Raw genomic sequence first — 24554 nt, forward strand, 5'->3', positions numbered from 1 at the left:
AGTGCTTCCTCCGCGCTCCAGTTCTGCGCTGTAGAGAGGGAGGAGGAGGAGGAGGTGGAGGAGAAGAGGAGGAGTCCGCGGGGTCATAGAGCCGCCGGATACACTCGCACACACTCACATGCACACACACATAATCTGGATTTATGAAGCCCACTGCTGCACAAAGAGGATAAAAGTACTCGAGCACAAACCTTTACACGCCCAAAACCATAAACTGTCCAGTCATGACATTGGATTAAACATCACTTCAGAAAAAAAACAAAACGAGTCATATTTTCAGTGAAAACATCTCCCAGGGCAACAAAACCTATTCATCTTATAAATATGATAAATGTGGTTTACTGTAAAATACAATGACTATATTACAAGGTCCGACAAACAAACGACCACAAAAAAGAATAAATGACGAGGTATATTGGTTGGCAGAATCATTTGTTTCTAAGGAAATGGTGACTGGGTGTTGGATCCTGATGTTCCCTTTATTTTATGGCCTGTCCTGAACCAGAGGAAGTGGATTTATTTCCTGATGTCCATCATATGCATAAATAGCTGTCCTTGCTGTTGGTGCAGTTAATTCTTGCATATTCATATATTAAACACTTTCTCTGTAATATAAGAGCCTATACAAATATATGAATGTGGAATGTGTCTTGAGTCTTGCATAGTCCTAAGAAAAGTATTAAAGTTAGAGTTTAGGAATTAGGTAGGAAAGGAAAAAACCTCTTTTACATCTTTTGAAATTTTGGGTACAGTCGACATACCAGAATTTTCAAGACTTTATAAGTAATTTGCAAATTTTTAAATTGATACTGAACCTGACAGTGTAGAGATGATAATGTTGGGCTGATGTGATCATACTGAATGACTGGCAAACACTGGCAAAGTGACTATTAAAAAACTGGTCTCTATAAAACATAACACTCAGATTCTGAACTCTAAAGGATGACACAATGGTACACTGTTGACTCAGGTAACAGATATTCTAGCATTTTGTTTTTTAGAGGCATTTGGTCTTATTATTAAAACCTCCAGTTTATCAGAATTCAGGTGGTGGAATTTAATCTTTGATTACCAATGCACTCTGCTAACTTAGAAAATTGAGCTTGATTGGGTCTTGCTGAAGGATTAGGTCTTGTTTCGTTTCGATAGATTTAAATTTCGTAATGAGAGGACTTCTTCAGAGGATAGGCCTGTATACTGCGAGTACGCCTAGTTCTTGCAGCTTTAAGAGCTCATCTGTAGCTAGAGACACTATTCCTTTTATGCACTTCTCACTTCAACATCCTTCTTAAGGGCAGGCCAGTACTTTTAGTTGGCAAAAACAGTGAGGATCCTTTACTTTAGTGTGAAAGTATTAAACAGAATTTCAAAAGATATTGATGAATAACAGCATTTAGTGTAATGGAGCTCAGAGATATTGACTTCGTATTTTAATCTAATTTACAGGAGTGAGGCCTCAGTGCCATGCCAGAGAAATCCCATATCACAGCCCATGACGTCCCAATGGGTGAAGGTAAGACTCAACTCTCATCTGTACAGATATTGTTCATTTAAAATTCTCACTAGAGCAGGGTAAACGTTTAACTCATTACTAATCACAACTCAAGTTTGATGTACTTTTGGAACAGATCATCATTATTGTTCTTCATTATAACAGTACAGAAGGCAACTGTAATATATAGAATGTCTTTCAGATGATTTGTTTTTGATGATTGATGTGTTTTGATCATTGTTGCTGTGAATACTAGAATATTCAGTTCAGTCAAAAACATTTACAGTGCACCAATGTTTTTTTCAGTAACTACACCTGTAGAGGTGTATGAGAGGGCTGGTTAGAATGGTTCAAGTATCAAGTAACTAGTAGATGTTCTAACATGAACTTTTCTAGCACTGATATGACTAGAGTCATCATCCCATGTGAGTGTACATCATTTGTTTAGGTGTACATTTTTGTTGGAATCATTTAGTTGCACCTAAAAACAAAGGAAAGTTGTTAATTGGGGGTGAGAATGGGGCCGACAGTAACATATCAAATAAAGAACTGCGAAGTCTATACCTCAGACTACAGGCTACAAGAACCATGAATCTATTGTTGTGCCTTTTAAGAAAAATGTGGAAATTTGTGCATGTACTGTTTATTTTAGTTATTTCTTAATAGGGTTGTGGAGAACATATACTTTTTTTTTTATACTTATTATATTATAATGAAAAATAATTGAACCGTAAACTAAAATGTGCATCATTTAGTTACATCAAGGGTCAAATCAAATATAAATAGCACATTAAAGGTAAAAGTTACACACTTTTTGTGTGTGCTCTGCACAGACCTGGTATAAAGCATGTTTTTGCTCAGATGGCCGAAATGTCCACCCAGCAAGAAAAAAAAATTAAAGGGAACGTTGCTCAGGGATCTCAACATTTCAACATAAACATGTCTTCATAAACATAAAATTGGCACTTTTAACACAAGTATGAAGGTTTTTCAGCATCCTTCTATTGGATGTCAGGTTTTTCTAGTAAGGCATATTAAATCTTTCTGCTGTCTCTTTCACTGCTGTCAAAGTGAACTGTACGATGCATGTCAAAAGGGTTAAAATTTTAATCCAATTTGTATTTAATTTCATTATGTATAATCTACTTACATATGTAAAACTTTTTCAGATGGAACTACCTGAACCATTTCAGTAGCATTAACTGAAACCGGGCAGAGGATTTATAGTTACCAGCATGCTTTGCATAAAGCTGGATCATGAGAATAAATGTTGAAATTAAGACTTTATTTTATGTGTTTTTGAGTGAAGGGAATGACCTGTATTTAATGTTTAGTTATGTTTGACATTCAAAAAAATCAGTTATGAAGACTAAAGCTTGTGGTTAGGTTGTGGGTGGCTACATGAATTAAGTTTATAGTGTATGTTGCACCACATAATAAGCAATAGCTAAAGTAATTTCTTGCTTGTTCTTTGCAAAAATAAATAAATAAATAAATAAATATATACTGTATTTAAAAATAAAAAATATTAATAACAAACAGACTGCAAAACAACTGTACCACATTTTAGAACAATGTGGGCAAATAGATGAAGAAACACATTCAAGAAAAGAAATGAACACAACACCAGCTGATGTCACAACATGCGCAACTGGGATTTAAATCTGGAAATTGTCTTCTGCTAGTTAGATAAGCATTTAAGAACTAACCTGTGTTAAATAACAGATTGCAGATTTAATTAATAGCAGAATTGTCTTATTCAAATCAACACTAAAAACTGAGATGAAAAAACAACTTCAGTAGAAAAAAAATAAAGAAATTTACTTTGTCTGAAGGTAAATATTCAGGAAGATTTTTTTTAATTTTGGTGCAATTGTTTTTCTATGTAGTGTTGAAAATTAAATTGAATTAATCAAAGTATTGCCAAGTTATGCCAGCATGTGTGGAAACTTCAAACCATGTGTTACAGCTAGCCTTGTTTACCTTTACTTTACCTCATTTGTTTTAGTTTTCATAGCTAGTAAATCCAGGTAATCTTTACTCGAATGAAATCCGCCCAGACAAGTTAAGTGCAAATTGTTATTTCAGTTTTGAGTATTGCATGAGCGATTCTCCACTGAACTTTACAGACTTCAGTGAACGAGTGTCGCCACGCGCTTGCTCACCAAAGAAACGGAGCACAGTAATTGTGACTAAAATATACATTTTGCTAAAATATTTGTTGTTGTGGAAGTTTAAACCTACAAGTTAGTGATATGATCGCATTGACTATAAAGTGACTGTAATGTGATTAATCAAAATAGCCTAATACAATTCTGTGCTTTTTTATTTTAATTTTTAGTTGAATTTGACTTTTGCTTTAAAAAACATTATTTTTGTTTTTAGATTGTAATGTTAAAATGTAATGTGATGTTAACCGTTTTTTTGCACATAATATATAGCATAACCTTCATAGATATATTCACTTTGTTTTCATAGCCTTTAATATGAACAGGATGTGAAATATTTTTTTAAGTTAATACAGTTTTTTGTTTTGTTTATCCAAATAAAAAGCGTTAAAAAAATAAAACGCTCACCAGATACAGTGAAAGATACAGACCTTAAATATAGCCATAGTTAATTAGAGTTAAACAAAATATTAAAATTGGAGTGAAATAATAAAATATCAAAGTTATCTGTGTTACATAAGTGCCCAAACAAATTTCAACTCTTAAAAAATAAGTAAGGGAGGGGCCCCAGATTTTTTAATAAGCATTGATCTTAGAGAAACGAATACATTCGAGCTGAGAATGTGTCAATGCTAATGTATGGACACAACTTTTCAGTGGTTAGAATCAGACTCCATCTGATCTACAAACTACGTTTCACAACCAAACACACGCGATAAGAGATGCAGGAAATAGGAAACCAGGCTTACACCAGAAACCATGTTATACCAAGGGGCCAGTTGTTTTCTGGCTATGCAGTCAAAATATTATATCAGTAATTTAGCATATATGTGACCCTGGACCACAAAACCAGTCTTAAGTCGCTGGGGTATATTTGTAGCAATAGCCAAAAATACATTGCATGGGTCAAAATTTTTGATTTTTCTTTTATGCCAAAAATCATTAAGAAATTAAGTAAAGTTCATGTTCCATGAAGATTTTTTGTAAAATTCCTACTGTAAACATATCAAAATGTAATTTTTGATTTGTAATATGCATTGTTAAGAACCTAATTTGGACAACTTTAAAGGTGATTTTCTCAGTCTTTTTTATTTTTTTGCATCCTCAGATTTCTGATTTCAAATAGATGTATCTCAGTCAAATATTATCCTATCCTAACAAACCATACATCAATAGAAAGCTTATTTATTGAGCTTATGATGTATAAATCTCAGTTTTGTCAAATTTAACCTTATGACTGGTTTTGTGGTCCAGGGTCACATATGTTACTGCATTGAATTGTAAGATTAATGTCTGAGTGTTTTGTATGTACGTCAAGGATTAAGCAGTAAAGTGCACGGGACATAGATCTGACAAAGAAGTCAAATTTTATTGTAATGAAAATTTGTTGGAAAGTTGGAAATTTGCATCCCTTCAATCATTAATCCACGCTGAGTTTGTGTTATTAAGTTGCAGTAGAGCACAGGACGTTGGTTGTTTGCCTATTCATGTAAAACACCTGTGTGTGTGTGTTGAACTTTATTTTCATGAGCACTGAACAAATACACAAAGTAAAAACTTTAGTGAAAACTAAATTTGCTCTTCATCATTAACACCAATACTGGTTCCAGATTTTATACTGTTTTTCTCCTTGTCCTGCAGTGAACCACTAAAAATAATGTCATAAATATGGATAACAGAATAATGGCTCACCATCAACTTTGTTTGATTTTTTTTTCCCTGATGACATTGATTCACCACATAATTAAAATATTTTTGTGTGTTCTTTAGTATAGTCCATCACATTTTTGGGGCACCTGAGGCACCTGTATATTTCTTTGTTTTTTCAGACCTATTCTAGCAGTCAGTATCAATTGTCATATATCATTTTAAACATAAGAACTTGAACTTTATGTCTAGCTTACTTAAAATTACAAAAATAATAAAATTTTCCCTTTGTTTTCTCTAAAATTTAGTGAATTTCCAGAATTTTAGGAAAAACACTAGCAACAATTGGGTGGTTTTTTACTGTGTACTCAAACAAAAACTCCCTTGAAGTTTGAATTTCTTTAGAAATTTGTATTTAGGTGTTTTACACTTCCAAATAAAATTTTGTCTATATATAACATTCCCCAAGCAAGTTATAGCCATTTATTACAATATTATTATAGGCGCTTTTCAGTGAAAAACAGGCCTATTTAGTTTATTGACAATATAGACCTGTCCAAAAACGTTTCAGGAGTAATGTCATAGCAGAAACAGTGTTATATAATAGCAAAACAGTAAAAATAAGTTACTTTTTCAGATAAATATATTCTTAATCCGAGGATGAACAGTAAACACCAACAGTGTAGAAAGTAGCACAAGAAAAACTGCACAAATTGTCTTGTGCAATAAAAAAAATAAACAGTCCAAATTATTTACAAAATTCACACAAAATGAGAGAGAAATACAACCGAAGTTCAACCAAAAAAAAATAGTGCAAATAATCTTTACAAACTATATAAGAATTAGTTACATAATATAACAACCAAATAGATGGATCTCCTGGCTGTAGTCTGCGTCAGAATCTATTTTACTGGGAGATCCCCATTGTGACGCGAAAACCTACATTCCAGTGCTTTATCCGATATGTACTGCCTTTTTATTCCTTGTTTTTGGTTTTTGTTATGTCAAAGGGCTCTGTCGTGAATATTTCTGTACATTTTCAAAGAATGCTGTCATGCAAATGTGTTATTTTGCGTTTGTTTTCATGCACGCAAGACGCACTTTGCTTTCATTTTGCGTTTGTTAAGTTTTGCAAAGAAACATACTAATCGGTGGTTCAGAAGACCAAAACCTATGTTTATTGGTTGAATAGATGACAGTTTGAACCAATCTGGGCACAGGGGTGGGACTAAGCATCAACAGTCGTTCCTGTTTGGCTCAGAGGACCGAAACATATTGATTTCATCTGACAAATAAGTGCTGAGGAAATGCGATGACGTAATCACGCTCACCACATGAGTCTCTGAATATCCAAATGAGACGAAAAGAGTATACTCTGTGCATTACGAGACTTTTTAAAGCATTCAAATTGGATTAGCGGTTCAAAAGTTATTAAACATTTAAGAACAATAGTTATTTTTAGCCACGGGCAGCTGTCTCGGTCTTTGAGTGTTAAAAGTAATTGTAAAAATGTGTATGCATATGTAAGCGACAGCAATGATCAAACCTTGAAAACATACATAAGTCGGTATACAGTAACAAGTAGTGATGTTTCATTAACAAATTTCGGGAGGAGCTCGCACAAATAATTAACACGACCAATTCACCATCAGCAATCACACTCCCTATCCAAGCACTACAGTCCCTTTAAATAGCCAAGCAGTCTTACCTTCATTTATCTCTGGTTTTCAGCATTGGCACTCCCAATCGCCGCAATATGTCTGAGATTGAAATGTCCTCCGAGGATCATTCCACGGATTCAGATGATCCTGCAGCACCTCCAGCCATCATCCAGGCTGCCGCCCAGGTCGCCGCTCAGACCACCAGCGCTCCGCAGGATCCAACAACCGAGCCCGCGGCTCCATCACGGGGCCGCAGGCCTTCTCGCGCCGCCGCTACTCACACGCCTAGACGCCAGACCACGCCATCTCCTCCACCTTCCAGGCATCAGGCATCTTCCCCAGCTTCCTCTTTCGCTTCAGCTTTCTCCTCCGCCCTAGCCAAGGAGAAATGGACCGTAGCCGGGCTCCGCAAGGCGCTCACCAACGCCGGCGTCGCCTTCCCACGCCATTCCTCCAAAGCGGATCTCCTCGCCCTCTACTCATCTCTCCAACCGCAGGAAAAGCCAAAGTCTACCCCTCCTTCTCAGGCTTCAGGCAGAGCGTGCTCGGGCCGCAGCGCCCCCTACTCTACGCCAGGACACAGCAGAAGGCCATCTCCGAGCCTGGGCCACGCCCCGGATGCCGCAGCTACTAGCCACCGCCATCCTGCTCGATCTTCCAGGCGGAAGCTCGCTGCTCATGCCGACAGAGAGCCGGCCATCGCCTCTACAAGCCGCCGCGACAGCACGAGCATCGCCCACTCCAGCGGCCGATTCCCGTCCGCAGCCTTTGCCTCTACTTTCACTCCCCTTCCCATGGCCCGCAGCACCGCCTTCCACTCACAGCACGAGCATTCCCCCGCTCATGCCACAAGCTCCGGTGCTCCCCATTCCCCCTCTCTTCCCTTCTCTTTCTCCCGCCCCAGGAGCCGTCCCCAGCGCGAGCATGCCTCTATCCTCGCAGGCTCTGATGCACGCTATTCCCCCTCTCTTTTCCGTCCCAGGAGACGGCCGCAGCTCAGGCTTACCGCCACTACCAGTCCCGGTAGCCACTTTCCCTCCTCCTCAGGCCCGTCCTCCCTTCTCATTGGCCTCAGCCACACCTCTTCCAGCCCCTCCTAACGCTCTAGCGCAGGAACTTCCCCCAGTTTCCAACTCCATCAGAACCCAGATACTGGCAGAAATTCAGATCACTGGCTCCAGAGGCGGACCTGCTCCCAACCCCAGTTCCTCCTTATTCAGAACTGATATTCCCGTAAACCACCCTCTGAGACCCCTCCTCAAAGCATCCCTCAATTCCATTCTCCAAGCAGTCTCCCCTAGGACTCTGCAATCCTATCTTACAGCATGGAAATGCTTTAAAACTTTCCACTCCGCCTAGAGTTTACCTTTCCCTGATTTTTCCCTGCTCACGGTCACCTCATTTATCTCCCATCTCAACTCCAATAAAAACCTCCAAGCCAGTTCCATTAAAGGATACCTAAGCGGAGTCCATTTTTTCACAAGCTGTTATATGGTTCGCCTTCACCCCATATAACCAATTCTCAGACATCCCTCCTCATCAAAGGTATACAGAAAACCCAGCCCAGCCGCCCAGACCCCAGACAACCCATCACCCTAAAGATCCTGACCAAATGCATCTCCACCCTCCGTAAAGGTTACCATTCCATCCATACTGCCCGCACATTAGACGCAATGTTTATCCTGGCTTTTTTCGGTTTCCTCAGATGCTCTGAGCTCACCATTACATCTGGTTTCAACCCAGCCATCCACCCTACCATCTCCGATCTAGCAGTACTAGATGGTGAAACCATCTCTTACTTCATAAAGCAAAGTAAGACAGACCAAACAAAGAAAGGCCACTTTATATATATCTTTAACCTTCAATCACCCCTCCAACCTTTCCAAACCCTCCTAGCTTTTTACCAGCTCAGGAAATCCCAATCCAGACTCCCCTCCGACCCTCTCTTTACAGATGACTCCAACCGCCCCGCTACACGCTTCTGGTTCCAAAAGCACCTTAAATCCGTCTTGCTTTTCTCTGGTACCCCAGCTGACAATTTCTCCAGCCATTCATTCCGCATAGGCGCAACAACCACAGCCGCTCAAAAAGGCCTCTCCAAACAGCAGATCCAAGCGCTCGGCCGGTGGTCATCAGAAGCTTTCAAGAGCTACATCCGATCAGTTCGCGCTTTCATCAAGGAAACCCATCAAACCCTAATCGGCCAACCCGTTTTAGCACCAGCCCACCCCCGTCCACGCCATCTCTAGCCCGCTTCAACCATCCCCTCTGCGTCCCACTCCCCCACCCCCCCACCCCGCGCTGCCACAGCAGCGCCCGCCCCCGCTTACTTCCCTATATGCGCAACAATGCTCGCTCCTGTTGAAGCCCCAGCTTATTTCCCATACGCGCAGCAATGCACGCCCCCGATGGAGCCCCTGCTTATTCCCCTTATACGCAGCAATGCACGCCCCCGCTGAAGCCCCCGCTTATTCCCCTTATGCGCAGCAATGCAAAGCCCCGCTGCAGTCCCCGCTTATTTCCCTCACGCAGCAGCAATGCTCGCGCCAGCCGGAGCTCCCCATTTATTACGCACAGCAATGCCCGCTCCCGCCAGAGCTCCCCGCTTATTCCCCTTATGCCGCAGCAGTACCCACTCCCACAAGAGCACCATTCGTAGTTCCCACCTGCCTCAAGTTCCACTCCCGCAGAATGCTTTCTTCCTTATTTACCCTAGCAGCGCCCGTAGAAGCTTCTCCCGTACTTTGTCCGCTTCTAAACGTCCAGCATCCCTTCAGCCAAGTTAAGCAAAATTTGGGGGGTTATCTGGCTGCTGTCCTGTAGTTATTTGCCCTTCGGGGGAGCGCTATTAGGTTCGGGCCAAATGCCGAGCTCGGACCCCTCTCCCTGGGCAGGGGGAGTGCCCCGGGCTCGGGAATGATTACCGAGCTCGGAGCCCTCTCCCGGACAGCACGCCAAACACACTTAACTTTTACGCCGTTTATTATATGTAAGCGCGAACTCGTGAAGTGATGTTTCATTAACAAATTTCGGGAGGAGCTCGCACAGATAATTAACACGGCCAATTCACCATCAGCAATCATACTCCCTATCCAAGCACTACAGTCCCTTTAAATAGCCAAGCAGTCTTACCTTCATTTATCTCTGGTTTTCAGCATCCCTCCACCCCCCCCTTCTCTTCACCTTCAGCTAGGGGGGGAGCGCTATTGGGTTCGGGCCAAATGCCGAGCTCGGACCCCTCTCCCTGGGCAGGGGGAGTGCCCCGGGCTTGGGAATGATTACCGAGCTCGGAGCCCTCTCCCGGACAGCACGCCAAACACGCTTAACTTTTACGCCGTTTATTATATGTAAGCGCGAACTCGTGAATATGCAGGGCTTTCAAAATTTCAAAATGGCTTAAAATGGAAAATAATTTTCTGCCACTAGGTTGGGCTTTTGGAACAGCAGAAATATAGCAGATTTATTGGTAACATCTGTACACAAAATGCCATCAAATCTTTTCTGAAGACAGTTCCTTTCAGACATACATTCATATAAAAAACCTAATTTTGTCAAAAAATTAGATTTTCCTGAAAATGTCTCCACGCCACATCCGATGGGTTTTCCCAGATCACATCACATATTTATTTAATAAAATCATCAGCTTTTTGAAGTTTAATTGTCATTAATCCATGTCGTGATTCTTGTCTTTCCGTCCCCCAATTTAAGACCACTTGAAATTATAATTAGGACTTCTCTTACACCATTTAAGGTATTTAAGACTTTTTATGACCTTAAATTTGATACAACTAAATACTTTTTAAGGACCTGCAGGAACCCTTTGTTCAAGATAGCTCATTGGGCAGGAGAGTGATACATTTTGGTAGATGAACTGGAAGACACAATATCCCTGGGACTAGTTATAAGGATTAGTTAAATTGTGCATACGTAAATTATTTACATTTTAGATCCTGTCAACATGTCACTACTGTAGTAAAACCACATTTTACATAAAATTATGAATACTAAGTTTTGTTTTGGTCGGTCAAATCTGTATGGAGATCATTTGAGTGCAAGGATATACACCCAGGAGTGCATTTTTTGAGCCATGAGCACAAGATAGAGAGTGCACAAGCCCGGGGCTCTTTTTAAAGCAGGTAAATGGATTAACAGACTGGATTATCTGGAGGTGAATGGCGAGACTTTACACACTGTCTCCTCTGGTTAGTGTAAAGCCAAAGCTTTCACATGGGACGCCCAGCCAGTGACATACAGTATTGTGTCCTTATCGTATCAAACATTATTCATTATTTATCTGCCAGTACTGGACATTTAATTGTATCTACCCACTTAAAGTTAATTTAAACATTTGGTAATTGATTATGTCAAAGATTTAATTCTAAAAAGAGTAATACAGTTTGAAAAGAGTCATGTAACATTAACAGGTAAAAGTAATGTTTTAATATGCTTTTTTTAACACAACAGTATAGATATGTATTATCAGCCATCACATGAACATAATTGAGTCACAAGTTAAAACCACAATAATCACGTTAATATATAAATATATATCCAACATATTTAAAGGTAATTTTTAGTTTTTCTCCAACAACTGAAATCCATACACAGCCTGGTGAGATATCATATGCAGTCAATTACACATGCTTAAATGTTTTTGTAATCACTTTGTTTTTATTTTAGTTATAGGTTTATTTAAACAAATAGAAACTATAGGGATTTTATGATTGCTTAAATGATTAAATTGATTTGAATGTAACAAATTGAAGATAAAGATTCTAAATTATTCAATGATTTTGCTGTGATGTTGTCAGCATATTGTGAGCTTTATGCACTCTTTATGTACAATTTATGTCACTTCCTAGACTTTTTTTTATGTGCCCTTCTAAAGTAACCACCACTGTTTTCTCATGAGAGGTGCTCACTCATAAACACACAGCATATGTTACACAACACAGTACAGTTCATTATAATTTGTGTTATGTTCTCAACCACACATGGTTAAATTGTGTCTTAATGAGTTCTCAGGTGAACTGTAAGTTGTCTCTCAGTGCTGTTGTTATGCACCGGTGGCTGTGTGAATGTGTCGTGGGACTCTGGCTCTAACTGTGTGTGTGTGCTGTAGCTGTCATTTCTGCAGAGCTGAGCTGCGAGTGATGTGTTGTTGTCTGTTCTGATAGGGGGTGGGACACCACTTGCTGCCTCTAAACTCTTAATAATTGAAAAGATTTTTCACTTTATGACTATTCTATGTCTGAGATGTGAAGGAGACCAGGCAGTGAACATTGTAAGGTGAATTTTCTTTCATGTGATTTGTCAACTTTATCGCAGGAGATGGTGTTTGTCTGTAGACTCCCCTTAATACGTTAAGCAGGATTTTCTACCCATCAAGTCGTGTGCACCTGGGTGTCTTGGAAACCATCAATTTGAAAAGCAAAAGCTCTACAAAAAGGTGTGTTAACAGTCTTTCTGAGTTCTTTTAGTTAGCTAGATTAGATTGTGTTTAAGATCAAACTGTAACTGATGGTATGTGAATGCTAAATCAATCTTCAGTTTTGGGTGAAACTTTGACCGAACAAAATACTGTCATTATTTATCACTTTATTATAGATTGACATATTTACAGGTTTTAAAAGTTTTGTCTTTAAGATTTACTTTTTTGAATGAGATAAAATTCAATAGATCACAATAACAAAAAATCCAAAATAAATTGCTTTAAATAAATTGTATTGGTATTTAAGCAATATCACACAAGCAAATGAGGTTTAACAATATTTTGACTTCTGAGTTGTTCTAAAAAGTAATAGGATTAACAAGGAGGCAGTGTAAATTTGTGGTATTGCTTTTATACATTTCAGTGGTTAATACTGAACAGTAAATATTCAGTAGCTTACATTATAACACGCTATATCACATAGGGCTGCAACAACTAATCGATAAAATCGAGTATTATCAATAATGAAATTCGTCGACAACGATTCTCATTATTGATTAATCGGGTCCGCCCACAGTGCACGTACAACTTCAGAGGATCACGTCAAATTACAGCACTGAATGACGCATTTCTATAGACAAAATGCATCTAAAAATAGTGGAGGAAACAGAATGAGATGCTGCAGGAGAGTTACGTGATCCAAGCTGCCCAAAACATGAGAATTCCTTATTTTAAACTTGAAGCTTATAGCGTAATGGCTTGCCCTGTGAGGCGCTTTGAGATCCGTTTGCATTCTCAGCATGAAAACTTTCAGTTTACGGTCATATCCTTATCTGCAAATGTCACAAATTCACACGAGCATTTCCATTTATGCATAAAAGTCCATTCTGGCAGTCTGTGTTAAGTTTAAATCTTTACTGAATGAGCGTGTCAGACAGGAACACAGAACACAGACAGGGAGACAATTAATACTCAGCGCAAAAAACATTCATTGTGCTGAAACATCTGTTGTTAAATTTAGATTTAAATACAACATGTAGTGCACGTATTTATGGAGGGTAGGAACTGTAAGGCTGTGACGGTGGCAGTTTTTTACCACCGCCGGTGGTGAGGTGTTTTATATATAAATAAATGAGGCTCAAACATTATTCACAAACGTGCGTGTTTATTTTTGCAATTCCGTCGGTGAACAAGCAGCCTACAAAACGCTAAAATAAATCAACGAAATAATACATTTAAATAAGAAAGTAGCCTAAATAAGTGTTAAATAGGCTATTAAACAAACATTTGTTGCAAAAATTCCTAACAACCTCGACAGCTCATCAGAATTATTGGCCGAGTTCTCTTTCTCTTCCCCATTGCACAGCTGCTGTTTTTAATAGCAGAGTAATTACATTTATTTTCGTTTCTTTAATTTATAAAGTTAATTTATAAATATATTTGGAACACGTTTTGTTTGTGAAATTCAAGTTTTTTTTTTTTTAAAGTAACGACCAAGCGGCCAGCGGCAGACAGATCAATTTAGCCAGACCAAATCATCACGATTTAAATTAAAATCCTTACATATATATAAAAAAAACTTAAAGCATATCACAATATTAGTTTAATCGTTTGAAATTAGTTTAATCGTTGAAATTCGAGTGAAAGCTTTGCAGGACGTGGTGCCGCCAGCGCAATGTGAAACTTCATTTTTGCTCATAAATGTAAGAGTAATAAATTTACTTTAAATTATTACTTCACTACTATAAAACGAAATAATTCAAATCGAAAACAAAACTCTTTCTTTAGCAGTCCTAATCCATAAAGATGCATTTAGGTGCGTCCAGTGAGCAGATGGCGAGTCAGGATCGTCAACTTCATCTTTGTGACTGTCACGTATCTGGTCTATCCTGTCATCATGAACTCTTGCACCACACTTCTGGACTGCAATCCCCACAAGCCACTGCACCAATCACTGCACACACCTGCTCCTTGTTTCTCACTGCACTAGTGTTGTCACGATACTGGAATTTCTAACTTCGATACGATACCTTGAAAAATATCGATATTCGATACTATTTTCGATACCACAGAGAAAAAAACTGCCATAATATTAAGGGGATAAATTTCATTTTTAATTTAAAGATAAATATAACATATAAGTCTAGAACATGAATGAGGTATAAGCATATGTACACTGCTACAGCCCTGTTCAGCTTCTTTGCTTCATTTGAGTTTGCTTCATACTTTCTTTGTTGTTCAAATACAACTGGTAGTGTAGGTTGTAAACTTTTTTTTCTTTTTAGACCACACTTTTAAAATTAACTGAACTATCTAACTAATCTTAGAACTTAAGTTAATGGTAAAATATATTTGTTAACATTAGTTAACATGAATAAACAATGAAAAATACTTCCAAAACATTTATTAATCTTAGTTAAAAGTTAATTTAAACTAACATTTACTAACATATGAACTAATTAAAATCCAAAGTTCTATCTGTTAATATTTTTTATTGGACCAGAACTAACATGATCCGTATATTGTATTTTTTTTTACCTACGGTTATCAAAGATTAAAATATACTGTAACAAATGCATTGCTCATCGTTCATAAATGCTGGTTAATAGATTAACATTATCTGATGAACAGATTTTAATGCCGGATTCATAATCACCGATCCATGCATGCAAACGTGCATGCGTGCATCACACGCGAAAACAATGCTCAGTTGCTCACTAGATAGACATTAAGACAAATTGCAGAATTTAAGTAATGATTTTTTTTAAATAAAGTTAAATAAGCGCAGTTGATTTACATTTGACCGCAGTTAAAGTATTTACTCGTCTAGGATTCCTCAATCTGATCATATTAACCAACTACGGTTAAAAAAAAAAAACAACAACAACGAGACAACACTCATATCAGCAACAATAATAGTCTTATTTAATGATTCAGTAATATTAAAATGAGAACAGTTATAGATCGGGGTGTCTGTCTTTCAGGTGCTTTGCGATATTAGTGGTGTTAGCGCCTTTTGTTAGCACTGCTCTGTAGCAACTGTTATATATTGGCTTGCTTGTGTACTTTCCAAGTATGCTTTCATTTGCTTCATATCTGAAATATTTCCAGAAAGCACTCCTGCTGTGTTCTTTATCAAACAAAGCCGGTTACGGGGGCGCCGCATTCGCCTTCGCTTCACGCGCCTTTGTGGAGAAGTGAAAGTGAAAGTGAAAGTGACAGCTCGGCTAGTATCGATACTTCGGGAAATTTAGTATTGGTACCGTTCAGATATTTCAGTATCGATATTTATCGAAATTTTGATATTTTTGACAACACTACACTGCACTGATTACCGCTCACAGCTGCACCTCATCACACTGACTGCATTTAAGCTTCTCACACACACAGCCACCTGGCGAAGTCTTATTGTTCTGTATGGTCTTTATTTCCGAGCGTTTCTTTCCGTGTTTGTTTTCCCGTGTGTTTGATTCCTGGACTCCCTCCCGTGTTTGATTCTTGCTGCCAGCCCCGACCTTTCTGCCTGTTTTTTGACGACGATTTCTGCCTGCCCCTTTGTGATTGTTTATTTGAATAAAATGCTGCAAATGGATCCGCACGTCTCTGACCCTCCGTGTTACAGAAGACTTCGCCATTACAAGGATCCAGCAGCTATTGTGGAGTTATCCGGTTCCAGCATGGATTCAGCTGTACAGATCATGCGTCTCAAGCAGGGTGAGCGGTCTATTGAGGATTACGTTATGGACTTTGTGGAATTAGTTAAGCAGACTTCTATGGATAATCTGTGTCTGATGATATTTTTTCATGGAGGACTTTCTGAACCACTCCGCTCCTCAATGCCACTTTATGAACCTCATTGAGCTTTAGAACACTACTTGGACATTGCACTTCAAATGACTGGCTCACCTTTAACTGTGGGTGATCTAGAAGAGCAACCGCCCAAGTCTGTAAGCAAGATGGCCTCCCTTCTAGAGTCTTTTCACAAGATGACCTCCCTTCTAGAGTCTGTTCGCAAAATGGCTGCCCTTCCAGAGTCTGCTCTCAAGATGGTCACCCTTCCAGAGCCATTGCACAAGATGGCTGCCCTTCCAGAGTCTCCGCTGGTCCCGCCCGGCCTTCCAGAGCCTCCGCTGGTTCCGCTCGGCCTTCCAGAGCCTCCGCTGGTTCCATCCAGTCGTCCTGAGATTCCTGTCTGCCCGGTTCTGGTCACGGAGGCCATGCATGGACTGTGTGGGTTCCCACCCACCCTCCCTGCTGCTCCAGTCCCGCCACCTCTGTCTCCTGACAGTCCCTCTGCTCACCCACATCCCACCTTCGGTGCAGAGGACTTGCCGTGGGACTGCCAGTCTCCATCGGTGTCCAGACTGAGGGATCCCTCACCATCACCTCCAGTCTCAGAGTCCTGGACTCCACCTCGGCCTTCCGACCCTGCGGCTCCACCCCGGCTCTGTGCTCCCTCGTCTCCGTTCCGGGCTCCTCCGGGCTCCATCGTCTCTCCGGCTCCGCCCCGGTCAGTCGTCGCCCCACCTTCGCCTCTGGACTCTACTCCTCCAGCTGCGCCTCGTCACTCCGTCCTGCCGGCTCTGTGGACCTCCTCCCTCCCATGGGCACAGCCTCGATCCTCTGTCACTCCGGCTCCGCTGCGTACCTCCGGACCTCCATCTCCGCCGGGGTCGCCAGAGCCTTGGGTTCCGCCTTGGCCCTCTGGATCCTCGGTGTCACCTAGGACCGTCGACTCTCAGGTTCTCCCTCGGGCTCCACCGGCTCCACCTCCGTCGGTCGGCCCCATGCAGGAGCCAACCCTTCCTCCGCCATGGCTTCTCCCTCCGTCGGCTCCACCTCAGTTCATAGTTCCAGTACCCCTACATGGACCTGGCCCTCCATCCCTCCCCCTGTTCCGCCTGCACCAATCACTGCACACACCTGCTCCTTGTTTCTCACTGCACTGATTACCGCTCACAGCTGCACCTCATCACACTGACTGCATTTAAGCTTCTCACACACACAGCCACCTGGCGAAGTCTTATTGTTCCGTATGGTCTTTATTTCCGAGCGTTTCTTCCCGAGTTTGTTTTCCCTGTGTTTTGATTCCTGGACTCCTCCCCGTGTTTGATTCTCGCTGCCAGCCCCGACCTTTCTGCCTGTTTTTTGACGATGATTTCTGCCTGCCCCTTTGTGTTTGTTTTGTTGAATAAATGCTGCAAATGGATCCGAACGTCTCTGACCCTCCTTGTGACAGTGACACTGACTCAGAAAATACTAGTTTATTAATAAATAATTTGAATATCTCCTAATTTTTCCCCCGCCACATTCATGGTAATTACTTTAGCTGGGCTTTGCGGCCAGCTTAAGCTTACTTCGTGCATTTGAACGTGGAACTCTGCTGAAGGCACTTGCGCTCGCTGCTGCTGCTGCTGTTGGCGGGACACTAAACATCGCCAAGGCAGAATAAATAGCAGAAACACTGTATTTTATGCTTGTTAGTGTGTTTTTCTTCAGATATTTGTCTTTTGTCTTTATTATGACAGGTGAATTGTTGTAAATTGTTAAGCACTGTGTTCTCATAGCATTCAGAATGTGGAATAGTGTGATTGAAAAAAAAAATGGAATTTTTTAAGCCAACTAATTGATTAATTGAAAAAATAATCGGCCAACTAATCGATTATCAAAATAATCGTTATCACAGTATATAATATATAAACAAAGTATTTTCATTGGAACTGTATTTTTTTTTTTTTTTTTTTTAATTTAAATGACATAATTTCATTTTTGAACTTGAGTTGGGGCTAACATTCTGTCGTTTAGGTCATTCCAAGCCCGCTGAGCAGTCGGTAATGTTCTGCTTTGGACACAATGCTGTCACTGTTTTTTATTAAGCAACAATGAGTCTGTGTGCACCAGTGAGGCAGAGAAAAAGTGTAACCATGTCGCCATTTATTCTGGGCTGCATTTTGTAAACAAATGGAAAAATGCATGCAGCACTGATGGTTTTCTCATCAGCTACTGGTACAGACTAGAAAACAAGCTGTCTAAGCGCCAACGACAAAGCAGTTTTTAAGGTGCTTAGCTGGTGTCACCTGCCAATTGCTCTGTTAAAATGCGTATACTGTATCTGTCTTTTTGATCTGTTCTTGTTGTATTGACAGCGCTGCAGCACATGTTAGGTTGATGGCTAGATTGTATGAAATGTCACCTTATCCAAGCTGCTTTAGAGGATGTTGTGTTTGTAAAAGCATGCTATTGTACTTTGGCTAGATTCAACAGTATAATAGCATGCTACATTGAACTTTAAACTTTGAACCAGGCTTTGGTATAATTGTATGGTGGTTCTTGCCAAAGATAAGCTTGCACACTATTTCCTGGAGTAACAACAAGTAGAGAGCTAAAGAGCTAGCAAGATGTTCCGTGAACCAGTAAACATTATCAGTCTGGCTTAGTAGCCAATTAGGAAATGCCACACCTAGAATCACACAAACAGAACAGTCCAAAGAAAAACTAGAAATGATTAAACAAACAATGCAACAAAGTCATAAGATTAAAAGTATGATCCTGTATGACTTTTACCATATTTGACTTTTAACAACTAATTGTTGTTAGTTAAAAGTATATCCATTTTTCAACATGAAATTCGTGATTTGATTTTTCTGCTAATGCAAATGTTTGTTTATATTGTGGCATAATGTGTACATAATGTGTGTTTGTGAAATGTTTTCTGTGGGTTTTCACAAGTAATTTGTTTGAAAAAAAAAAATACAGTTATCATGCTTTACTTTTTGTTAATTTGATTTAGTTAAGTTAGTTTGGCATACACCACATTTACAGCAACAGTGCTTTGTTTTTCCACTTGGGTGAGCAATTTGGGTGCAGCTTTTGTAGTGCATAAATCTGCCACATGCCAACCAACCAATGCTTAACAATGACAACAGTTCATAGCAATTGAGGCACATGAGCTACTGTGGATCCACTCACCTAAATCTTTCCATACCTGGAATAAATTAAAGAAAACTGCTGTTTGATGATGGAATAACTTGAGGACAAGGACAACAAGGAATGTTATATTAATGTTAATATTATTGAGCCAATCCCAACAATTAGTTTTTTGGATTTCTCAAATTGGATGTGCAGAGCATTCACAGTTTATAATGATATTATTGCACATACTGGACACATGATTAAAATCATGTAAGGTCAGTAGACTTTAGGCCAAAGTTTTAATTGCATTTATTTCTTTGAAATGCTCACTGTATCCAGACCATCAGCTTTTGTCACTTACTCTGTCAAACACAAAGGGAGGGTTAGGAAGATAACAGCCTTTGCTTTGTCATCTTATTCATATGGAATTCACAGTTATAGAATTCCCTTTTCAATATCCATTGCAATAACAGGAATATCTTGTTGCACATGTTTTCATGTTTTTGTGCTCTCCACTTGGAACATTTGGGAAATTTTTGTGAAGTTTGCCAGTAAGTTCCATGAGCTGTTTTTGTTACTGTCACATTGTTTTCATTATTGCTCTGTCCGTTTTAACACTCTTACCTCTGTATGCAAAGATCACCAGTAGCCCTACAGGGCTCGCAAAATTTCAAAATCTCTGGTAGCCCTTAGGGCAGGTACACTTCAGATTTTGGTAGCCCGAAAAGTAATTTAACTAGCCCAAATAAAAAAAAAGACAATTTTCTTTTTAAACATAGAAAATCAGATAGGAGTCTAAACGTCAATCAAAAATGTTTTCAATACACAAATATAAACAAATATCAAGGAAGGAATTTTATTTCACTATTTAGTTTATCTGCAGAATTTTTAAATATCAATTTAAGGCAATTTCTTTATTTTGAAGAGCTGCACAAGTAAAATGAACACAGTATGAGTGGGGTTGGACAATGTACAGTAGCATTTTAAGACATAAAATGACATGATTTATAATTCAGATACAGGTTCACACAAAAACAAAATATCTTATACAATGGCATTTCAGCCTTTATACCAATTAAAAGGGATAAATTAAGAATATAATTTATTATATTTATTCAAAACATAAATATTACTGTCTTAATTGTTTATATTTTTAGATGGCACATTAACTTCTTTCACATTAACTCGATATTACGGTTTCCCTAGTTACCGCTGTATACAAAGCAGCATTAACGCTGTTTTATCAGGCATGAAATGAAAATGCCAACGACAAGTTTCTGAGGACAGTCGGTTCCCTTCAGATACATTGATATAAAGACATCCGTGTGGCGATTTGACTTTGAAACGTGCAGTACGTATGTTTTTTATTGAATGATATCATTGCCTTTTGAAGTTTTATCTAGCCCTATCGCGATTCTCGTCTTTCTGTCATCAACTGTAAGAACCCTTAATATTATAATTAAGATTTTTCTTTTACTATTTAACATATTTAAAACTTTTAATGGCCTTAAAATTGATACAACTAAATTGAGGAGTTTTTAAGGACCTGCAGGAGCCCTCTACTTTAAGATAGCCCATCGGGCAGTCCGGTCAAACATTTTGGTAGCCCGACTGGAAAACACAATAGCCCCGGGACGTCGGGCTAGCGATTTTGCGAGCCCTGCCCTAGGTTATTAATGTTTGCATTTACTGCATGCTTTTACCATGACATTCTTATGTAAACTTGACAAACTGTGTAGCTAATGTATGTCAGAACTGCAAAATCATCATGTGAAGTAAATCAGTAGTTATTGATAATTCAAATACAAAAACAAGACAAATACACATTTACAGTGGGGAAAATAATTATTTCATCCTCTGCTGATTTTGTACATTTGCCCACTGACAAAGAAATTATCAGTCCTTATTTTAACAGTGAGAAAAAGAATAACAACAAAAAAATCTATAAAAACATTATATAAAAGGCATAAAATTTTTCACATTTTAATGAGTGAAATAAGTATTTGACCCCTTTGCAAAATATGACTTAGTACTTGGTGGCAAAACCCTTTTTGGCAATCACAGAGGTCAGACGTTTCTTGTAGTTGGCCACCAGGTTTGCACACTTGTGGGATTTTGTCCCACTCCTCTTTGCAGATCCCCTCCAAGTCATTAAGGTTTCGAGGCTGACGTTTGATTTTCTGTGGGATTAAGGTATAGAGACTGGTTAGGCCACTCCGGTACCTTGATGTGCTTCTTCTTGAGCCACTACTTTGTTGCCTTGGCCATGTGTTTTGGGTCATTGGCTTGCTGTAATACCCATCCAAGACCCATTTTCAATGGTTCTCACCCAAGATTTGATGGTACATGGCCCTGTCCATCGTCCCTTTGATGCGGTGCAGTTGTCCTGTCCCCAGAAAAAACACCCCCAAAGCATAATGTTTCCACCTCCGTGTTTGATAGTGGGGATGGTGATTTTGGGGTCATAGGCAGCATTCCTCCTCCTCCAAACAGGGCGAGTTGAGTTGAGTGGGCAAACTTACAAAATCAGCAGGGGATCAAAGAAATTATTTTCCCCACTCTATTTGCACCTGCTCCAGTTTATTTCTGGGCTTTGCTAAACATCTTCTATTAGGTATTTTAGTCCATAAGTGTACACAGTTAAATATTGATATTCACGCATTTACTTTAATATTACTTCAGACAAAATCATAATATCTCTTACTTTACAATTAAATCATGTGATCTGATGTGCATTAGAGGCTTTAAATTAGGGCTGCACAATTAATCAAATTTCTTATCACGATCACGTAATCGTCCAAAGCTGTTATTACTTAAAAAAAAAAAAGTTCATTATTCTGTGTGCTTAAGAGGCGTGTTTAAAGCATGTCACATTGTGAGAGCCGAATCGATGTTGTTATCATGGGCACATCAGCATACCTAGAATAAATATTTCTAACAAGTTATTCAGAATTTTAAATGCATCTTAAGATAACTTTCCCATCAACTGGTCACAATGCACAACACCGCTTTATGCTGCGTCAAAGATGCGTTTGCACTCTGATGTAAACATGCACGGATTAGAAGCGTGTGGCGGAGCACATGAGAGATGCTTTATTCTCTGACAGCAGAAGGCGCTAAACATAGTGCTGCCGTTACCCCGGAAACCCCATAAACAAAACAGGTTTCACTTTCACTTTCTGAAAAGTGTAACTGTGTTATTTAATGAGCTAACATGAACTAAGAGTTGTATTTTTTAACAAAGAATAAAAAATAATTAATAATTTATAATAATGATCATTAATAACTTATGTAGCAAATGTAGCTATTGCTCATTGTGAATATTAATGCATTAAATAAGGTTAACTATAAGATCTTACTGTAAAGTAATACCTATTGGTCTTTATAATTCTTTTGCACTTTAATCTGTGTAAATATTTTAACTTTATCAAATTTTTTATTTATTGCTTTATTGTATTTAAATGTTGTTATTTTTGTTACATGAAAATAGTTATTAAACCTGTTATACAGTATTATGACATCACTTTTTTGCCAATAAATTTGCATATCATGATAATACCATTAATCGCAAAATTGATACCGGCATATCCCTATGCATATTGCATATTTTGACCTTTTTTATTTAAAGAAATCAAACCAATGTATCGTTGACATTTGTGACGAGAAAAGCAATAGAAGTTTTTCAGGAAGAGTGTTTTCAGCTTGTTTTTTATTTGAATATAAGATTATGGCATGCAGTTGCTTCAAACAATGGTATAAAGCTATATAAAACATCAATCAATGTAAATTGTGATAATCGTAATTAATAATCACAATTACAATTTCAAGGGAATAATCAACAATTATGATTTTTCTCATAATCGTGCAGCCCTACTTTAAATGCTGTTTCTCTATTGTCTTCTCATCCTGGATTGCTGTTATGACTCATAGGCAGACAGATTTGCTATATATATGACAGTCATATTACGTTATTATATCCCGCCTTCCCTTCCCATGGTTACCTTCTATATAGACTTCCACAATCCTGTCTCTTACATAACTAACACAAAGAAACGTTGTTGTCCCAAACTGCTTAAAAAATCTTAAAAAATATTGTGGTCAAATGGTGGCCGATAAGAATGTGTGTGAGTTTTTGGCCAGAATAAGTTGTGGACCAGACACTTTATTCTGTTGATAGTCAAAAGTTCAAACTGTATTTGGATATCTTGACTCATTGTAATTTACATCAAGACCCAAACAAAGCTTTGTTATTGTCTTTCTGGATATTTAGTAATGTATCAGTCAAAACCAAATATACTTCTGTAGTTTGTTCTAGTGACTTTGTAGGTGCGGTCTAATATACCTGCTGCCATTTGCTGTTTTAAATCAGGATTACTTAGTGCCTTCAGTGGAGTGCCATTATAGGAGTGTTCAGCCCTCATCAGTTTGTGTTATTTTCAGTGTAGGCTGTAGTGGCTCCTTTCACAACCAAGGAATTTGGGACATTACTGTAAAGGAATTTGGTTCTGGTTGGTATCACAAACTGCCAATATATTTTTCTTTGTTCCAAGATGAAGATAAAATACTCAGTCAGAACTATTCACTATATATCATCAGTCCCTTTGCTGGCCTTAGAATGTTAAACCACTCTCTATATCAATAATATATCTAATACTATCTTAATAATAGTTAAAGGTACAAATAAAAAAAATAAAATAAAACAAAGCAAAATAATAGTAATAATAATATGCAAAATCTGCTATCCACCACAAAAATATTTATTTTAAATATATTTTGGAGTTTAATCTTAAAATTCTTCTGTTTTTCAGAAGTCCTTAGAATTTGTTTTGTGTTTTGACTGGTTACATTTATATAGAACATGCTCAGAAATGAGTGTTATAGATGACTGGTTGACAAATTCTACTTAACCAAAAGTACTGTGTAATTAGACTGGTTTGCTTATATAATTATTTGGTTTCCTTAAAGATTGTCCTAAAATTGCTCCTAAAAAGATTTCTTCACAGTTAACTCATGGAAATTAATTTACTGTATGTACTGTAATACCATTACCCAAGTACCTTTGGACAGAACTTACCAAGACCTTTTTTTTGGCATGTCAGTGACCATTTAACCCCACCCACACAATATCCTCATGCTATTTATTCCCCTAGGGACATCTAGCCACTTCAAAGCTAGTAATAGGGCACCAGTGACGTTTTTCTTTTTCCCCACTGGTTTCAGAGAAAGGTTAGTGTAGAAAGCTT

The 24554-nt window shown here is 38.7% G+C and overlaps 1 protein-coding gene across 1 annotated transcript in view; it reads left to right on the forward strand.

Annotated features, from left to right (window-relative positions):
- The window catches only part of plekhg3 (pleckstrin homology and RhoGEF domain containing G3), a 63774-nt gene that overhangs the window by 10971 nt on the left and 28249 nt on the right, over positions 1-24554 (forward strand). Inside the window, exon 2 of the mRNA XM_073816958.1 lies at positions 1447-1513. Within this exon, the coding sequence (XP_073673059.1) occupies positions 1465-1513 (49 nt within the window). The 5' untranslated portion in view covers positions 1447-1464. The remainder of the gene's footprint in view (positions 1-1446; positions 1514-24554) is intronic.

This window comes from Garra rufa, chromosome 13 (genome assembly GCF_049309525.1).
Source record: "Garra rufa chromosome 13, GarRuf1.0, whole genome shotgun sequence".
NCBI classification, from domain to species: Eukaryota; Metazoa; Chordata; class Actinopteri; order Cypriniformes; family Cyprinidae; genus Garra; species Garra rufa.